The sequence below is a fragment of the Lontra canadensis genome, unplaced genomic scaffold, assembly GCF_010015895.1.
Source record: "Lontra canadensis isolate GAN:19392208 unplaced genomic scaffold, GSC_riverotter_1.0 scaffold156, whole genome shotgun sequence".
Taxonomy (NCBI): Eukaryota; Metazoa; Chordata; class Mammalia; order Carnivora; family Mustelidae; genus Lontra; species Lontra canadensis.
The window spans coordinates 890533-911674 of NW_022631150.1; the positions used below are offsets into that span (position 1 = coordinate 890533).

The 21142-nt window shown below is 36.3% G+C and overlaps 1 protein-coding gene across 4 annotated transcripts in view; it reads right to left on the reverse strand.

The window, feature by feature from the left end:
* HBS1L (HBS1 like translational GTPase) overlaps positions 1 to 20937 on the reverse strand; it is an 85172-nt gene extending 64235 nt beyond the window's left edge. For 2 of the 4 annotated variants that reach the window (XR_004381163.1, XM_032844819.1), the window contains exons 1-4: positions 20752 to 20937; positions 16754 to 16819; positions 9211 to 9339; positions 8516 to 8710 (exon numbers count right to left, since the gene is read on the reverse strand). Coding sequence is in view for 3 of the 4 variants with exons in the window: in XM_032844819.1 (XP_032700710.1) it covers positions 8516 to 8710; positions 9211 to 9339; positions 16754 to 16819; positions 20752 to 20794 (433 nt within the window). In the remaining variant the exon portion in view is untranslated. Of the gene's footprint in view, positions 1 to 5754; positions 7270 to 8515; positions 8711 to 9210; positions 9340 to 16753; positions 16820 to 20751 lie in introns of those variants that run through there. The other 2 variants (XM_032844818.1, XM_032844817.1) reach the window with 2 other exon arrangements.
* Between the last annotated feature and the right edge of the window lie 205 nt (positions 20938 to 21142).

The window sequence follows — 21142 nt, forward strand, 5'->3', positions numbered from 1 at the left end:
TGGAACAGTAGAGTCCCAAATTAGATAGAGAAGAACTTAGTGCATGCCAAAGATGGCAGTTCAAATAAAGTTAAGAAAGAAAAGGGATATGTAATTCAAGAAAAGGTACCGTTACAAATCCAGCTATTCGAAAGACAGAAGATGCTGGTGAAGATACTGGATTCCTATCTTACTCCCTAATGGCAGCTGGATCAAAGACTCAAAGGTGTTTAAAAAAAAAAAAAAGAAAGAAAGAAAGAAAGAAAAAAAGACAACTCTGGCAAAGGTCAAATGTGTTAGAAAAAATGAATAATCTTTTAAAAAATTATCTTGTAGTGGAACAGAATTTTCAAACAAAAACTTTTAAGAGAAAGATCGATGCATTTGAATGTATTAAAATTAAAATTCCGCCTTATAAAAATGACAAGCTGGGAATCTGAAAAAGTTTTTTCCATGCATATAACAACGGACTAGTATCTTTACCATTTAAATACATGTATGTGTATGCATGTGTGTATATAATACATACATACATTGTATGTATACACACACACACACACTAAGAGTCATTACGAAAGATAACAAGCAGAAAAATGGGCAAAGATTAATAGACAGTTCCCGAAGAAGAAATATAAATGTATCTAAATATACAATAAAGCAGTTACCTTAACTCTATTTAAGACATATAAATAAATGAAAAAATATTTTCTAATTATCAGGTTGGTGTAATACCAAAAAGAGTAATAATATCTGTGAGAATCTGAAGAGAAATATTGACAAACTTGTGAGAAGGAAATCAGAACAACCTCTGTTAAAGACAATTAGGTAGTAGCAATCAAAAATTTAAAGTCTATATTTTTTGGCTTAGAAACTCAATTTCTAAAAATGTAGGATGTTCATTTTGGAGTCATAGCAAAAGCAACTGAAAATACGTTAAAATGAGTATCAACAAGGGCTATTTACTGTACAACCCTGTTATGGAATTCTACACAGCTTCTAAAAAGAATGAGATTGATCTCTACATAAGTGGTAAGGAATGATAGGCAAAATGCTTTGGTAAATGATACAGATATAGAAGTGTCATGTATCTTTCCATTTGTCTAAACATGTATATGTAGGTACACATATGTGATATGTAAGTAAACTTCTAGAGGAATAATACAAAAGAAGCAAATTGTTTACAGATTTATTTACAACTTCCTGTAGAGAACAAGAATGTGGGACTGTATTAAGGACCACACTCACTTTCTACTTAAATCCTTTCCTACATCTATGAGCCAGACGTATTCTAAGCTGAGGAGATAGCGGCAAACACATAAAATCCCTGTTCCCATAGCAACTGCATGGGGGGCATGGGGATTGGTAAGGAGACAGATAAGAAAACAATAACTGTGTACACACACACAATGTCAGATAATCTAAGTGCTGTGAGGAACAATAAAGCAGGGTTACAAGGGAAAGGGACTACATGCACCAGGGAGGAAGACTGTAATTTTACATGGAATGGTAATAAAAGGAATATAGTGAACTAGGATGCATATGAAGGTTCCCCTACACCAAGATTGGGAGTAAAGTCATATATAGACTACAACCTGAAGGATGGTTGGCCAGGGTGAATAATGGGGGCGACAGTAGGGGCAAAACACTATAAAGAAGCAGAAAAAACTCAGGTGGTTTGTTCTTGGGTGGGTTGGGGAGAGGGGCACACATGAGCAGAACCCAGCTCCTAAAAGGTCTTATAAAATAATTTTAAAAACTTATACAGAGGTTAGAAAGAGCTAAATTTGGAAAAGTTACTCTGGCTGTAATGTGTCAAGTGTTTTGGGTGAAATAAACCGAGAAGTAAAGAAACCAGACAAATGTTTCAGTAATTCTGCCCCAAACTAATGGCCTTTAAAAGGTAAAGTGGCAATAAGGATGGAGACTAGCGGGTCAAAACATGTACAGTTCATCCTTATTACTCACAGTTTCCATATCTGCAAATTTACCTATTATTAACCCCAAAAATCACTATGTGCGGCAGGCATTTTTGCAAGCATGCCCACAGAAGTGCAGAGAGGCAAAAAATTTGAACCCCCCCAACATGCACAGTCCCAGCTGAGGTCAAAAGGTGATAGATACTCTGCCTTCTTGTTTCAGCTCTCACACCATAAACAAATACCCTTTTTATGACCTATCTAGTGTTACATTTTTCACATTACAATTTTAGTTGGTAATTTTGCTGTTTAAAATGGTCCCCCCTTTAGCATGGTATGTTAAGTCCTTCAAGGTAAACATTTATAAAATTCTACCTTTTGGAAAGCAAGAATTCTAAGTGACAAATACCTTAGAAGAAATGGTTTACAACCAGATAGTTTTGTGGTTTTTTTTTTTTTAATTTGTTTATAGGAACATAAAAGCAGTTACCTTCAGCATAAATTATTAAAATCCCATTCTGAAGGATCAAGTTTATCTAAAAAAATCCCTACAGATAAACTGTTATGTTTTCTTATTTAAGAGAATCCCAGAATTATAATTTATTTCAATGTAGCTTTTACAAAAATGTATATATACACTCAAAATGACAAGTCTTTTACACCCTAAAAATTAAAAATATAATGTACAACTGCATACATTCGAGTCTTATATAATTTTAGAAGAAAACTAGTAAAGAAATTACTATCAACACTTCCCTGTCTGGTCAACATTCTCTTTGTTTATATAAGTAACAAAAAGCAATTTTTAGGCTACTACAAAAATGACTCCATAACCAAACATATACTTGTAGGAACACAAAACAAAAAACCTGTTGATACACAGTTCTTCCTCAATGTGTAACTGTGTACTTGTTAATTTGTAATGGTCCACATATAAATTCAGGGTCAATTTAAAAAGTAAATAATCACATAAGAACTCATTACTTTTCTCTTAACTGTGTTTATCTTAACAGTGCTCCCTTTTACATACAAAGAAAAGCACTGTACTAGTTTAATCTCTAGTGTGACAATCAGTTGGATGAACTGCCACTTGAATACTAAACATTGATAACACGCTGGGAATATTTATTACTACTTATATGAGAAGAAGAAAGGGTAAAAGAAAAGTTCAAGAAAGGAGGATTCAAAGCCAAAAAGAGATCAGAATGCAAGTTATTAAACTAGAAGCAGGAAAAAAGTAAAACAAAAAAAGAAAGAAAAGTTAAGCAAAATGTCATGTACACAAGTGAAACCCTAGTTCTTGGCAATTAATGGAAAAGAAGAACCATAACCAAAAAAGCCAACTGAAGACTTTAGAATGCAAGAGGACAAAACATCCATGAACCATTTAAATCATTTAGATCATTTAAAGACAAAAAAAAGTGAGCAAAAATAGTAATTTTAAATATCTTTTGTATTTTATGTCACTTAGAATATAATTACAGTATCATTTACATTCCTAAAGAAAAATGCTCTTGATCATAATGCAAATGAAAATGGCTTTGCATCACAAAACTGATATTGGAATTAGAAAATAATCCAAAACTCAGCATACCTGAGCTACCAAGACAGCAGTCAGTCAAAAACCAGCAGTTGGTGCAGAATATGTACTTGTGCAAGCAATCATCATCACTGGGAATGTATCCATTAAGAGGCACTGGTCTCTTTATCAATGGCCAAAGGCCAAAGGTAGAAGGGGCAAGGGACCTTCTGGGTTCCACTCTCTGAATCTCAGAAACTGTGACACATCCTTAAAGTCAATAAGGCCATATCATGTATGTGCCTAATGGACCAGTAGGCATGACAAGGGCAACAGGGAGACCTATCGTTCTGCAACAAAGTATTTCCCCCTAAATAATCTTACAAGTGGTAGTTACAATCCTAATCAGTCAACAAAAGGAGACCTAGTTCACTCTATAAGATCTACTATATGGCTTAAAAGTATTGTATTTTAGCTTGAAAATCTGTTATAAAAGAAGGTAAAATAATAGTACCACTATTCAATTTCACTATGGGTTAAGTAAGTATTTGTGGGTTCATGTGCAAAGTGGACCACTTGAATAACACTTAATCTATCTGGAATTATTGTCAGTTCCAAACAGACTCATAGAATACAATTCAATTCTAAGTGGGAGACTGCCCATACATAAATCTAGTTGATGAGTCATATGCTAATTTTGCAAAATTACTAAAATGTTTTATCAAGGTTTAAGGTTAGGAAAACAAAATCAGCAGTTGGGATAATTCAAACTTTAAAATCAACCCTAAACAAAATGTGATTTATATCATCTCCTAAGCATCAGTATGATATGCACTGAAATATACAGTTAAAAACAAAATTGAAGACATCATGAAAAAAAGTGGTCAAGAACAATGAAGACATAATTCTGGCTTAAGTTTTCCCACCAAACCACTGGATATAAAAACATCATACACAGCTAAAAATATTGGAATGTCATTCTAAAAATAAACTGAAACAAGAAATACAAAAAAAAAAAATTATCAAAAGCATAGTGAAGTAGCTGCCAGAGAAAAATATTTCTTTACTGGGAAAAGGCCAGCTATTTCATTTTCATTAAGAAATAACATTCTAGATACTATTTTGTTCCTGCAAGAAATATTAATAATACAGTATCAGCATCCTCTTATGCAAAAGACTGTAATTCCTAATTCGAATTTTCCTTAGTATTCCTGATTCCTAGAAACTACGAAGTATAAATTCACATTGGTCTTAGCATTAGTAATGCCTCTCATGCTACTGATTTCTTCCCCTAAGGCAGTGGTTCTTAAGTAAAAGTAACCTATCAAAATCACCTAGGGACTATTTTGAAAATACACATTCCCAAATGCCAACCCTCAGAGACTGACCACCATGTCTAGAGTGAAGCTACAGTATCTGTGTTTTGAAAAAATTCCCCCAGCGATTCTGATTGTTCGCTAAGGACCACTGCTTTAAGGGATGAATTACATATTTGTTCTAGCAACTAGAAGAACTCTTACTGGTCTACCATTGCTGTAACTTTGTCACTGCAGTACACACAGCTGTCAGTATCAAAAAGGAAAATTCCACATTTCATTACTCACAGTAAAAAAAAAAAGTAAGAGATCTGATAAAACTATCTACTCAAACAACATGCAGCCATACTTGAAAACACTTCCTACATACTTATTGTAGAGTGTGCATTTAGGACAAATGGTTTTGAAAATGTATAAAAATAATTTAGTATTAATCCAACTTCAGTACGTACATGGTCCTTTAAAGGTTTTTCATTTCATTACCATCAAAAATGTATTTCAACAACCTCTACAGTATTCTGAAGAGTCAGGAATTTTAAAATTTTCTAATAGAAAAATTTTAAGTATTTACCTACAGAAAAATAATGAATGGGAATGGTATCACTAATATTTTAAAATATAATTACATCTCACCTATGCTCTGCCACGTATCATAAGAAAAATCTTCATCACTAAACTCTAATAATCCCAAGTGGCATTTTCGTTTAAGAACGAAGCACAAAAATACTTTATAAAAGAAAATGTCTCGTCGTAAAAACTTATAAAGTTGAACGCTTCAAACAAAAATATCTGAGAGGTTTGATTTCACAATATCAAGTTTCCATATGCGCTTTGTAAACATACACCCATTTTAGGCTATCAACTTAAATAAAGCCAGTTATCACTTAAAAGAAGATAAAATTTAAAAAAAAATTTTCAGTGCAAAAACACATATCAACTAAAACTATCAACTGACTTAAGACGATTTTAATGTAAAAAATCACAACTTGAATCCCATAATATCAAGTAATTCTATAAAGACTTTAAAACAAAAGCTCTTCAATAGTTAGCAAGTTTTCCTTTTGTTACTATTCTCTAGTGAAAGCTTTCTTTTGATTAGCTTTTACAATGTCATCAGGAGATGCGGATTTGAAGTCAAATGGTGTTATTGCTATAAGAGGACTTATTTCTTTGTCCTTCACGTCTTGAACTTGTCTACTATAAAGAAAAGTCTTATATAGGTCAAGAGTGCGTCGCTTGCAGCTTTTCAGTGGGTAACGAAGACACAGTGTTGAAGCAAAAGCTGAAGGTCTAGCAGCAAGGGCCTTGGTCCAAGAGAGAGAAAAAGGTGGTTTCCTAGTCAAAGAGCCTTTATTGGTTTTCTTATTAGCCTTAGCAGAATTGAAACTTTTCCCTAACTTTGAACTTAAAGCTTTTGTTTCTGATGTTGGAGCAACTGATTGGTCTACTGCATGTTTTGGAACAAGATGAGGGGTTTTTATAAGGACACTAAGATCAATATTTGAATCTATTCCAGGTGACCTCATTTCAGATAAACTGAGCTTAGAATACTCCTTCCTAATCTGAGTGTTGTCTATATCAATTGTTTCTGCAATCAAATCAGAAAGTGACAAATTCTCAAGATCTCTTGTAGGAGAAGCTTTACAAAATGCCAAAGATGACAGGGATCCTGTTAATTCTGATATTCCAGTCGAAGATGGAGACCGATTTGCTAGCTGTGACAGGGGAAAGGATCCCAAACTTAGATCTGTGAAACTGGCAGATGACTGGTTACAAAGATCAGATAAAGGAAAGCACTGGCTTGGATTGTTTTCTTTGTGTTCCTGAAAGAGTTCAGCTAGGGATGAACTTTCACACTGGGAAAACTGCAAATTGTCATTTTTTAAAATGTTATTCATGGTAGTTTGTTCAACTGAAGAAACACTTCCAACTTCAGTCATTTCAGCAGCATTTACATTATCATGAGCTGTATCTTCCAATGTGCTAGTTAAGAGCGAAGGATTGCTTAAACTTCCTATGCTGTTTTTTACTAGAATGCTCTGCAAATCAGGTAGTGAACTGTTCTGAGTACATAAAGAGTTATTAGGTGTTATGTCCTTTGTCATTAAGGATTTTAAATCTGGTATTTCTTTGAATGAAGAATCATCTTTGGAAACACATTCAGATTCATGAGGTCTTAACATATCAGCACCTAGATTCTTTGAAAACAGACCTTCCAGACTACCTGTGTTTGCTAATCTGACTGATGGTTGACTTTTACAAGAATCTCTTGGCATATCATCAATTAGGTCAGCTAGTGACAGCTCTTTTGTTAACTTACATGATTCTAGTTTCTTTTCACTTTTAGGTCTGTCAAGTTTCTTTTTTTTGTGGAGTAAATAGTGACTTGGTATAACTGAGGAATTAGGATATAATCCAGATTTTCCTACTGGGCCAGAAAAATCAAAGGGTTTGCTACTATAATCCAAGTGGTTTGCAGATTGAGGACAAGAGCTTTGAATATTATCAGCTGAAACTTCAGAGGAAGATAATAAGACTCCTTACCTTACAAAAGCCATTAATTTTCAGATGAATAGGTTGACATATGCAGAAGGCAGTCACAGCAACCAAAAGGAAACATGAAATGAGGCATTTAATTACTAAATGTTTCTTTTGATTATAACATGAATAAAGTGATCAAACATTTGATCATTATTTAATAAAAGTGAACACTCTTAAAAAACAATAATAAAGGAATTTTACCTTCCTTTAACCATCTTAAAGTGACCTTCTCACTTTGCTCACTGATATATACAAATACAAGTACCAAGTTAGTCAATAGTCTAATTTTCACAAATTTTATAATGTGAGGTTTTAACATACTAAAATTATCATCAGAACTGTCAAATTCAAAACATCTAAAAGACCAATGAAAGAACTTATTTAGTTCATCTTCTCCTATATTCTTAATGTATTAAAAACAAGCAAACAAATAACATTCTGTAATTTCTGGAATAAACTACTAATAAAGATAAAATACTATAGACTCATCTTCATTTGGTCAGTTACAGGTACTTCCCCATCAAAATTCTTTTAAAATTTAAACAAAAAATAAAAAAAACACCCTTATTTCATGTTAAGAGACTGCATACAACTTTGTTATGGTGGAAATCTAGTCCTCGGGATATAGGAAATATATCAAGCCAGTTAATAAATCACCATGCTCCTACTGACAGACACCATACCAATTATTATAAAGATACCTCAGTTCCCTTCTTATGCCAATTAAATTCAAACACTAACCCCAAATTCTATAAATTTAAAATAAAAGATCAGGCTTTGAAATGCAAGAACAGTATATTTATGATACTTATGACATTTAAATAAAACTAATACATTTACAAACGCAATAAACATAAGGGCATTTTTGTAATTAACTGTCTGGCTATTAATTTCCATCTCCTGAGCCATCAGAGTTAAAAAAAAAAAATTAAAAAACTCTCTAAGCTACTGACAAGAAGCAACAAGTGTCTTGTCTTGTTTTTATCTGATTTTATTCCCCCTATATTCTTCTAGTTTTAAAAAAGCAGGGAAATAATTAAAAAAAAAAAACAATCTTTAACAAAGGAAAGAAAACACAGCACTCAGTTTAAAAACTCACAAATGGGGAAATGAACTGATGATCATCAGGATTACTGTTAACATGCACAATTTTCTGCCCATTTTTCTAAACAGCAAAAGCAAATCAAAGCCTCTTTTAAAGCATTAACTGTAAAAAAACTAAAAGAAAACAAGTAAAAGCATACCTTTTGCTATCTTCCCTGTAGGTATTGCTCCCTCACTCTTGACCTTCCAATTCTGCATTTTATCTTGTTCCAGAACCATTGCCAAAGCCTTCTGCACATCAAACTTGTTCTTCAGAACAGCTTCAATCAAAGTGTCATCTGGCACAGTGTCTCCAAGCACCTCTCTCATGTGATCAAGGCATGAATAAAGACGAGCTAGAACAGAAAATAAGTAAAGCCATACATAAATGATGTCATGAAAGAACCCTCAGTTTTCAGAACAAAACAAAAGAAGGATTTGAAACTCTATTAGCATGTCCAACTTTCCTCTTTCCTTGGCAAAAATTACTTATAATGATTATATTTTTATCCACAACATACCTATCTTTCCCTATTAGAGCTTATGAAACAATAAATATTGCTAAAAAAAAAAATCACTTAAGTTTCTCTCCTAAATAAATGAAGATCTCAGTCAAATATTCCAGTTACTAAATAACAACCACACAACCAATATTTCAACCATGGAGTTAACCATACACTCCTCAAAAAATATACTTAATAAAATGTAAATTTCCCATGAAGATACAAGAGACATTTGTACCATTCTTACCCACAATCACTACTGTGAACAACTGCAATAAACCTAAGAAATTCTGGTGTATTGATCATCAATCACGTTCACACAGGAAGCACAGATGAACTACTCTTTACTATACCTTGATCAATTCCACTCAGCTGATGGTTCAAGAGAGAATTGGAGGACTCTTTCAGATCGTCGTAATCGTATTCTTCTACAGGCTCACCAAGGGAAGGTCTGTCACGCCGCGAGTAAATAAACTGAGCAGCTAGAAGAGAAAATGATGGAAAAATGCTGTAGCACAGCCATTTCCCAGTAAGTCTTTTTTTCCCCCCACAAAAGTTAAAATAGAAATTAAAGATTCTGACCTACCACCTATGGCCATTTACCCACATTCTATAATAATGGATAGAATCAAAAACAAAGACAAAATATACCATATCCTAAATCCTGGTCAGATGTCCTCAGTAACTACTCACTGGCTTTAACAACCATCCTCCTTCTTTCTTCCTATCTCTAACAGCTCCACCGAGCTGACTTTTGCCATAGTTTTCGAACACTACCTTTCCTAACACCTCATCCCTGCCTACTACTCCATCTTCCATGCAAAATGTTCTCATCTTTGGAACAAATATTTCAGACCACATACCAAACTTGCTTATCTGCATAATTAAGAAAATACTAAAAACAAGTTAATTTTCACTTTCCGAGAATTGCTAATTTGCTTGAACCCAACAGCTGACCAAAATCATAGGCCTTAACTTTTGAACAACTCCTACTCTCAGTCAAACACTGTCTACGCTATATAGTAGTGTCACATACCTCACTGACTTTCAGCGATTAGTCTATGCCATTCTACAGCAGTGTCATCACTTAATATACAGCTGGTATTGTAGATTTCATTAAAAGGAGGAAAGACCATATATGCCTGAACATCATAAATAAAACACAAGTGAGCAAAGGAGAAAATCATCACACGCACCCCAAGGGCTAACTCTTCCACCTCAGCTGGATTCCCATTGAACTCAATTCCTAGGACTGTGCTCAATTGTGAAGAAATAAAATTAAAGAATAAGAAGGAAATTTTAATACAGGATTCTACAGGCAAGGTGTTATTAGGGATTTTATATTATTTAGTTTTCTGGAAGAGCACATAACACTCAAGTCTATACTGCTTAGTGTTCCTACACTTAACTTTTGTTCATGTTTTCAAGAAGGCACCATCTATGAAAGGAAAGGGAAGCTAACTCCATTCAAAGTTTGCAACTACTGCCTATAAATAATGCACATACAGACACCAGATAATAATACTATGGCTTATGTGTAACTCCCATATGCAGAAGGCTGTAGCACAACAGCTATCTATGCATAGAATAAATCAACCATGGCCTTACAGAAGAGTACGAAAGGCCAAGAAGAAACATATAATGATGTATTTTAAAAGCCAAAAGAGCAATATAGATAACAAGCGCCACAGAAGCACAGAAGATTAAGTGATCACTGAAGATCAGCACAGTTCTAAAAAATGAGGTAAGAGGGTCAGAAAAGCTGAAGAAGAGGTGGAAGACATGTTGGACAAAAAGAACAAACAAGAGAGATACAGGACAGCTGAGAGAGTCAATCTATTCTGCTATAAGGCAAGTTACCTCAACAAGACCTAGTCACACAAATGGTAAAGAGGAGAATGATGAGGACTTAGTATTCAAGTGCTTTGATTTACGACATTTTTTTTCTCCTCAACACTTAAATGTTTGGCATCACCTAAAAGCAGCAGGGACAAGGGAATACCCAGCACAAAATATGACACTGTACCTACAATGGTACTGCAATGCCAGAGAGACCCACAGGCTTCCTCGTGGCTCAGTTTGGAGGACATGTGTCGCTTTGTGCATGCTTACTGCTTGGCTCTCCAACATCTGTGAGCATTTGCCTTTGCAACATTATTCATTAGTTCAACTTTTTCTCACATTTCTATTCATATTTTTACCTTTTTTAAAATGTAAACCCCTATATTTACTGGAATATTTCTTCATTAGCAAGTTAAGGTATCTTTTCAAATGTGCAAGCATTTTTATTAAGATGATTACTGTTTTTGATAGTACTTTACAGGTTGACTGATCTGTCATGATCCTAGTTTTTCCCAGATGTTCTGTTATTTTCAGTATACAGTTTTGAAGACCATAGGTTTTTCAAGAATACACACATTATGTTTTATATATTTCTCCCTATTTATCCCTCTTCAGTACAAGAATAGAACACTATTAAAAAGTCAGCATGGCTAAACAGAAGAGTCATCCTATTTACAGACTCTCTAAGATGACCACTAATTTCATGTTAAAATCTCAGAACGAGGATGTGTCTTACGATCAAATGGCATCCAACATCATGCAACACTTAGACTGACAGGAGATTTACTTTAGGTGGTACATAAAATTACAATATACCTTACATTCTGTGGGATCTTAGATTAATAAAATGTGATAGTACTAAAAAACATAAACTGGGCCACTTTGTGCCTGGTGATTTACAAATTATTTTCCTAGCTATAATACACTATTCAGTTTAGCCTAAAAGTAACAAATATACTTGTCCCAACTTCCTCTCATAGCTTTAATCTGTAAGGAAAACCTCAAGAAAAATTAAAAATTAAGTGAGGAAAAAAATCAGATAATTTCCCCCAACAATATTTACTTAGGAAATACTGACAGGAAAAGGGAAGTTGTCAATATCCAGGCTGCAACTCAACGTCAGAGGAGCTATTTTTTCCGGGGGCGGGGGGAGGGTTTTCTTACCCCAGATGAACACACAAACCCAACTCAGAAACCTATACTATGGCCACTGTTTTGGAAGCAGTGTTGGCTAGATTTGCTGGCAAGTGGGGAGGGAAGGAGGATAGACAAATTTCCCCTGGGAACATAACTACTAGTGGGGAAAAATAGTCCAAATCTTTGAAGTTGAAATGAGAGCCCCAAAGGCAACAAATACAATAAAATAGTAAGAAAAAAAGCAATAGAGAGAAAAAGGATAAATACAAAACGCTATTTGTTTCTAAATTTAAATCACAAACTTTAATGGAAATGCTTTTTGAAAAATTGGGACATCCACGTTGACTTTTAAAACTTAAGGCAGTTTAACAAACATTAAAGTTTTAAGAATTCAAAACCAAATTGTTTCCTTAACACCTTAAAATAAAAACCATCTAAGAGGCACTCATTAATGACACAGCTGTCTGGGCTTCTTGCTCTAGAGGTTCTGATTCAGTGAGGTTGGAAATGGAGCAGGAAACCTGTATTTTTAAAGCTGCATTTGGTCCCCCAGCTAACCAATATCATCGGGGAAGATTAGGAAATACTGGCCTACAAGTCCCCCCATAGTCCATTCTGTACAGTAATTAATTCCCTTCCCAAAATACAGCCCCCTCACTCAAAACCCTTCACTAAGCTGACAGGACACACCTACAATTAAAAATTGCTTTCCAGGGGCACCTGGGTGGCTCAGTGGGTTAAAGCCTCTGCCTTCAGCTCAGGTCATGATCCCAGGGTCCTAGGAATCGCATCGGGCTCTCTGCTCGGCGGGGAGCCTGCTTCCCCCTCTCTCTCTGCCTGTCTCTCTGCCTACTTGGGATCTCTGTCTGCCAAATAAATAAATAAAATCTTAAAAAAAAAAAAATTGCCTTCCACAGCTTGCCTCCTACTTTCTTTCCTAGTCCTCTTCCCTGCTGCAACCATTATGTGTTCTCAAATAAGCCTCACACAGAGGCCAGTGCTCAAGCACTATTTTCTTCCTCGGAACAAAGCCATTCTTCCTCCCAAATTGACCAGTCCAATCTCCCTTCTTTCCAGAAGCCTTCCCAGGCCCCTTCATGTAGGAATATGGCTCCACCCACCACACTGCTATGGCATGTCTGAAGAGGACCTCTAACATGCTACCTTAAACTAATTTATAAATTTATTAAATAGGGTTTTTCATACACATTAATACTCAATAAAGATTTTGAGTTGGAACGCACTGAATAAAGATTACTACTGCTTAAGTAATCATTGAAGACCTTTTGACTGCAGTAGCTCCAATGCCTTGATAACATGAAAAACGAATCAAGAGTCAATTACTATGAATGTCTCAGGAACAATCACCAAAAGCCAACTAGGCTTCCCCAAATAATGCAACCCTTAAGCTATAGCCAATCAAATAATTTCTTTGCTTTGTTTCCTGTCTTCTCTATAAAACCCCTGCTCCTAGCTCCGTTCCAGTGGAGCACGCCTAACCACCTCCAGTTTGGAGCCACCTGATTCAAACTGATGTTTGCTCAAATAAATTCTTAAAAATTTCAATATGCTTTGGTTTATCTTTTAACACTTCTAATTTCAGTAGGCAAAACAAAACCCTTAACTGTTCAAATAAAGTTATATATATGTTGCTTTTGCCATCCCCAATTCCTTGAAATATGTTCAATATTCAGTATCAAAGTCAATCTTTCCAAAGGAAAAAAAGCTGTAACATTTAGAAATCATGAAAACTGTGCTTAGTAGAGTTCAAAAAAATACAAGCGCTGATGAATTTTAGAAAAATTCCTATTGATAAAGCACTCAATTATCAGAATTCATTAAGACCATGAATATGATCATCTCTACAATGACAGTGGCAGTTTGAGAACAGAGAGGATCCTTCTAAAACTCTTCATTATTTTTACTGAAAATCACCTGGAAAATATACCACTAAAGAAGAAAAGTTTCTGATCTAATATCACTATGTTTTAAAAAATTAAAAAATCCCAAACCAGATGTTTTTTGTTAAAAACACAGTTTGTCACAGAAAAAACTCAAAACCATTTAACTATCTCCTACTTCAATAACATCACTGACTTCTTGGAGTGTACCAAAGTAACTCAAATAATAAAACTGTCCTGAATATGAACCACACACAAGACACACATGAAGAGCTATGAGAGACACAAGGATAAACTCTGACCTCAAGAAAGCTAGACCATGAGTGTAAATCTCAGAAAAACACCCTCAGAATGTGTGACCTCAGAATGTATCATCAATTCCGAACACAAGATTAAGCATGATTTATTCAGATAAGACTAGATAAATCAATGTGTTAACCTGCAAGATTAAGATTTCTTTCAGTAGTTCCTCCCTCTGTAAAGGTTCCCACCCTTGTGCAAGTCAGATTCAAGCAACTTCTAAATCTGTAGGCCTTAACTCCTCTAATTATCTCTGGAATCTCTCTCCAAATCTAATGCTACCACCCTTGTCCTAAACAAATGATTCTCAAAGCAAGCATCAACATATCATGGAGGGCTTGTTAAAACAGTAGCTGTGCTCCACGGAGTTTCTGACTGGAACAGGGCCAAGAATTACTTTTCTAATAAATTCTCAAGTGATGCTAATGGCACATGGACATTTTGAGAACACTGTTTTCTAACATATCCATCTTTAGTTAGTATAATAACCTCCAAACTAATCTATGTATATCCACTCATGTACCGCCTTCAATCCAGTCTCTACTTTGTAGAAGGGATTTTTTTAAAAACTCCAATCTAATTATCACACCCACATCATCATCTCATTTCATGAGCATGTCATGCTCTCTACCGTGCTTAACAATATGAGTGATGAAGTTCATGCTAGCAGCTATCACTTTATCACCTAGTCAACTGTGACAGTATTATTACAGGAGCCCACAAGGGTTAACCCATGAAGTTTTCTTTAACATTGCAAATGGCAGGTGTCTGAGAGGTTCCTTGGACAACATTTTTTTTGTTTTATTTCTTTTATTTTATTCGTCATCCCTATGCAATGTGGCCTTGAAGCCCTGCATAAGGAGCTCTAAAGGAATGCTGATGAAGCCATCTGAGCTTCAAACCCAGCCTTCTTTATTCTGCTTTGTGATACTGGGGTTGCAGTCTCCAGGAAGTTCATTTCTTTGACAGTCAGTTCCTTTGGGGATCAGCCAATGGGGGAGATGCTAAAGGGAGACTGGAAGGCCAGGGGAGGAACACAAGTGCTCATTTCCTTTTTGCTTCTTGTGCAGCCCCCTTTGCCTCACCCACATTGTGCACTACAGTAACGGCAATTAGGACCAGTGAGCAGTTTGCCCAAAACTCCCAGAACCAGCTTCCATGTGTCCCCACCTACATCCCTCAGACACCATGACCAGCAAGCGAGCTAGAATTCCCTCTTCAAAAGGCTGAATCCCAGCTTCACAGGGTCCTTTTGCCAACACCAGTACCAGCCATGCAGTCCCCCTCCTCAGAGAGTTGAATCCCCCATTTCACAGTCCCTCCTCTGAATTTCAGAGGCAAAGCAGAACCCTCATCACAGGTCTAAGACCCAGCTCCAAGGAGGCCCTCTACAAGCTTCTAAAAAGTTGGGTCTGACCTCACCCATTTGCTCCTCTACAACTAAATGCTTCCTGAAGTTACCACCTTCCTTGATATTTTGCTTGCCTTTCTTGCATTTTTCACTCTTTAAAATCTGGTGAACTACTTGTATTAAATTCTCTCTGACAAAATAACTGGTGCAATTTCTATCTCCTAATAGGATCCTGATTGGTAACAGTTTAACACTAGAGAAAGAGAGGAAAGGCCTTGATTAGTAAGGCTAAATGAGGAAAGTACAAATAAAGAGCTAGATGCATTTCAGAGGAACAAATAACACGGTAAGAAATGGTAGGAAGAGAAGTGCTAAGACAACTTGTGGAACACCTATGCTTTATAAAGAAAAAGGAATTCTAAAAAAGTCAAAAGAACATATCTGGTCTTCAGAGACTGAAAGGGAGATTAAAGCAGGCACAGGGGTACAGGACAGCTCTACAGACTATATGGATTAAAGACAAAGTGGATTTTGATACAAATGTTAATTGTATGAGGCCTCTGAAGTCACAGAAAATGAGTTTTGTGAATTATATTTATGTTGTACCTAGCCATATTTAATTTTACCCTTTCCTGGCAGAGTAAAATTCAGCAAGGCATTTTAACCAAATGTTTATAGAGTAGGCTGAAATATGAAGACAAATACATTGTTAGGGAAATTAGGAGAAAAGGTCTGGTCGGAGACTATGTCTTTGCTGAAAAGAAGGTATGAATGTATCATGTTTCCTTTATATGGTGTCAAGAAGAACTCTTTCAGCTGGTAAGACAGGAGATGCAACTCTGATGTGTAGTCCTACGGGAGCGTGAACTCTAAATCACTCTGACTCCGGGAAGACTGACCTACATGGATTTGGTTGATTTAACAAACTGTTTAATAGTAGATAAACTGAAGTACCATATGAAGGGAAGTCTATGCGTGACACCTCAATGTTTCTAAGATTCAAGAGATTGCTGAATATATAAAATTAATTACTACCAGCCTTCAGAAGTTCTAGATTTTCGTTACTGACTAAATTACCATTTCTGTACAACTCAGATTATTTGCAAGTTACAAAGAATACTGGAAAAAACATAGTTTTCAAAGTTTTCTTCGAATGTTTAAAGCTAAATGATGAAATCAAAACTTTAGGTTCTATTCATGGGTAAATAAATGATTTTATACATTTCTAAAAGTTAAAGATATTATCTTTTTAAATGTTACATAACATTATAGTCTTATGGAACACTCTAGTCCTAGAATGACAATAATACTTAACATTTTTTAACACCCAAATAAGTGGAAGTCAAATTATTTTTTAAAAGTCACCTGTTGATGGCGAGATACAATAATCATCCTCTACAGACTGGCCATAGAGATCATCATCTTCAAAATCTAAAATAAAAAAACAAGAGACAAATTCTTCATAAGTTCTTTTTATATTCTTAGCTATTAACAAAGGAGCATCTGAATTCTCTCCAAACTAAACTGTCCCTCAAAATTAAAGGAGCTTGGGGGCACCTGGGTGGCTCAGTGGGTTAGAGCCTCTGCCTTCGGCTCAGGTCATGATCCCAGGGTCCTGGGATCGAGCCCCACGTCGGGCTCTCTGCTCAGCAGGGAGCCTGCTTCCTCCTCTCTCTCTGCCTGCCTCTCTGCCTACTTGTGATCTCTGTCTGTCAAATAAATAAATAAAACCTTTAAAAAAAAAAATTAAAGGAGCTTGGAATGTCTATTTCTCCAAAATTTTCTAAAAATTTTACCCCAATGTAGGTACTTACTTTCTATATTCATAAAGACATACATAGTTCTTCAGTTTTTAAGCTAACTGGGTTTTCTTAAAATTCTTCCAAGTTTTCACTGCATGTGATCAAAAAATGGTAATATCAGAGACCTCAAACTTGAACCGTCTCTCCAGTGTTAAAAATCTGAAGTCATCAATTCATTCTTTTCACCAAGTGCCCTTCCATGACCAAAGCATTTGTTTCCCATACAACTAACTAGTATAAGGAATTCCAATCGAGCATGAAAGCAGTTTTTCTTCATGTCCAGGTGGTTAATCTCTATAAAAACCATCTTATCCTAAACTCCCTTATGCTCTTTGTTCATGCTAATGAGACTTTTTTCCTACTGACCAGAATATGCACTTTGCCCAGATTTTCCTAAGGCTGTTTCTTTTTCCTCAGTAAGGTTCTAGCTAAAACATCACCTATTTGCAGATGTCTTCCCTGACCGTTCTGGTAATGCCACAAGCCCCCCTCCCACTTCCACTCTCTAGTACACTCCTTCAAAAGTGTATCTGTTTCATTCCATGAGACTATAAGCTCTTTCAGGGAAAGGTTTTGTCTTAGCCAACTACCTGGCACATGGCTGGAACTAAATTAGTTTTCCTTTTATTATAAATTAATGAATCAATTTAAAACTAAAACGTACAAAAAAGGTAAATATATTTACATAAATGCATTCATTCACTTGATAAATAGATTATGCCAAGGACTATTAGATGTATCTGAGGGACAACAGTGAGTGACAGGTACATTTTCAGATCTCTATGAATCTAAAATCTAACAGGAAAAAAGGAGACAAAAGCAGGCAATTACAAAATTATATGATAAGTGTCTGAGACATGAGAAATATAGAGTGATTATAGAGTGATTTGGGATCACACATACGAACAACAAAAACAGAACTGGGAGTGGGGTGGCTAAGGAAAGATCCCCCGGAATATAGTGTTTAAACAAATTCCAAAGGATCATTAGCTAGTTTCTGACGGTATTCATATAGTAGGAACATATGTTCAAGGGATGAAACATTTACAGCAAAGAAAAATTAGATAAATGCTACTATTGGATAAAAATATGTAGCAGCCTGGGATGCCTGGGTGGCTCAGCCAGTAAAGAATCTGCCTTCGGGTAAGGTCATGATCCCCAGGGTCCTGTGATCCAACCCAACACTGGGCTCCCTGCTCAGCAGAGAGCCTGCTTCTCCCTCTCCCTGCTGCTCCCTTGCTTGTGCGCTCTCTCTCTCTCTCTCTCTCTCTCTCTCCCGCCCTGTCAAATAAATAAATAAAATCTTTTAAAAAATATGTAACAGTCAATAAACTAGACCACAATCCCAAGTAAACACTTTATTATCAGCAAATTAATAAGGAGTCACTTTCAAAATACTATATTTAGATATGAATGCCAAGAAACTTTTCTAGGTCAGTTTTTCAACTGAAATTGATCCTAACGGTGCCACAGTATAAAAAAATGAAGAGAATTCTTTCCTAGGATTTTTGTAAAGTGGTTCTTCTCCTCAATAAAATTCTGTAGTATTTACTGCACATAAAGCATTGTTCCAGGTACTGGAATAAATATAACAATAGAGTAAATATAACAATAAGGTATGGACTACGCCCTCCTGGCACTTTTAAATTAGTAGCTAACATAGCATTAGCTGAATGAAGCCAGCCAAGTAAAGTACTACCCAAATTACAAAGAACAAAGTAAAAGTTAAATAGAGGAACGAATAGGTTTAAAGCACATACTCTCTAATAACATCGTATTACTTTTAAGAATTTTCAAATTACTATTTGAAATTAATACAAGGGGGGAAACTTTAAGAAAAAAGAGAAATAAACTGAATCCTTAAAATGAGTAGAACTTTTATAACCAGGAATTGGAGATGAACTTCCTATGCTATAGGAACAGCTTGTTTATGATGTCATCAATTGTTCCAAAGAAACATGAAGGACAACCTGAACTGGAGTTGCCTAGATGAAAAGAGATTTAGCACTTACTCCCACATGCCAAGCACCTCTCCTCCAGAAGGACTTGACTTCACATAGAAATCCTACTTAAATTCCACCAACCCACAATGAATAAGGTGTTCTCACTTACATAGCTCCCACAGCACCTTGGGAGTAATTTTTATAGCATGTCATACTCGACTCATCTGTTACTTGTATATTCCCCCCTTTAGAGTCTCTCAAACATCCAACTATCAGTCCCCAGAACTTAGAGCAGTACTCTAAGCACTCCCATTAATGAAGAATAAGCACTCAATTAATGTTGGTTGAGGAAATTATAAATACTTATTTAAGAAATAAGTTGCAATTAGGCCTATTCATATTTTTCATATCATAACCTCAAAAATAACTGTCAGGCTAAAGTCATCTCGCAGCTAGCAGTGATCCACACGCCATGTTTACATCCACTGCAACACTTAAAACGGCCTCCAATCTTAAGTGAACACCAGGAACATAACACATGACAGGCTGACTAGGTGACAGTCTCCAAATGTAGCACAGGGTGTTAGCTACCCTCCACTGTGGTTAGGGCAATACTGATGTTCAAGAATAATCGTCTGGCAGTGCCAGTAACAACCACCAACATATTAAGCACACTTACACGACCTGCACTTTAAAAAGCAATAGGTCTTTACTCCTTTTTTGCACTCCTTCATATTTGTTTATGATTTTAGTTTGCATGATGCTTGGTGATGTCTATAATTATCCACTGTGGAGAGGATGCACTTACCCTAAACTAATTCTAACTCCTTTTAAACTCCTAGAGAACATTCATATGCACATTTTTATTTCTTTTTTTTTTTTAATCAAGAAGTATGATCCAGAGCCCCCTTGCTTCTAGCATCGCCTTTTTTTTCTCCTCCCATTCCAAAATACATTTAAATCCAGCATGATTGACCAAGAATTGGGTATACACACCTCAAGATCATCTGATCCACTTATTCACTGGGTCTTTCTGATATCTTTTTTATCATCTCCTAACTTTCCAATTTAACTTGAAACTCATAGAGAATGAGTTATCTGCTCAAGCCAGGTTTTGTACTAAGTATGTATGAACAAACACAAACGATTTACCACGTAGATCTAGTTACAGCAGACAGTTGAATGTAAGCATGAAGTCAATCCGCCTTTTACAAATTAGCACAGTTTCATGGGCATTTTTGAAAGGGGGGTTGGAAGACACTACCTAGAAGTAGACAATTGTCTACCCGACCTGGGAGGAGAAAATGGGAGGGAGAGATGATAATGCTTACGTGCACAAATATCACCAGATCCCAACATTCCCAAATGTCCTCCCATACGACGGCATGCAGCAACCTCCCTCTCCCTAAATGAAATCAATCCCAGCGGGCAGAAATCATGACTTAGAACAATGCCATTCGCTGGCACTCAGATGTATTGTTATTTTCTCCAACTGAGGCTATTCCGAATTCCAGCTTGGCACCACTAACGAGAAACTCACAGATCCAAATGGGAGCCAACGGGCTGAGATCACAGCTGAAACGGCGAAAGTGACGTTCCGGCATGCCCTGCCACCTACCTTCATCGTAGTTATAGCCTCGGACATTCCGATGCCGGGCCATGGCGGCGGAGAGGGCGTTCGCCACCCCTTAGAAAACACACGGTTTAGATACTGATAAAGCGTCAACTGCGGCCTGGACACCACATACGCGCCATCTTGACTTCCGGCAGGCCTCTGCGCTGAGCGCTTGCGCACGCGCGAGGAGTTATCTGCGCACTGCACGACGATAACCTCTCAGGGTCACGCGCCTCCCTGGGGCGCATGCGCAGAGATGTGCGTGGACGTAGTCTTTTAGCATGGCGCCCGCCCACAGACAGGTTGACTGACAGAGGGCTCAAAGGGGCGGGATCCCAGTCCCTCGTTTCTGTCGGTTTGTACCAAAAACTTGGACCCCGCGTTCCTGACCTAC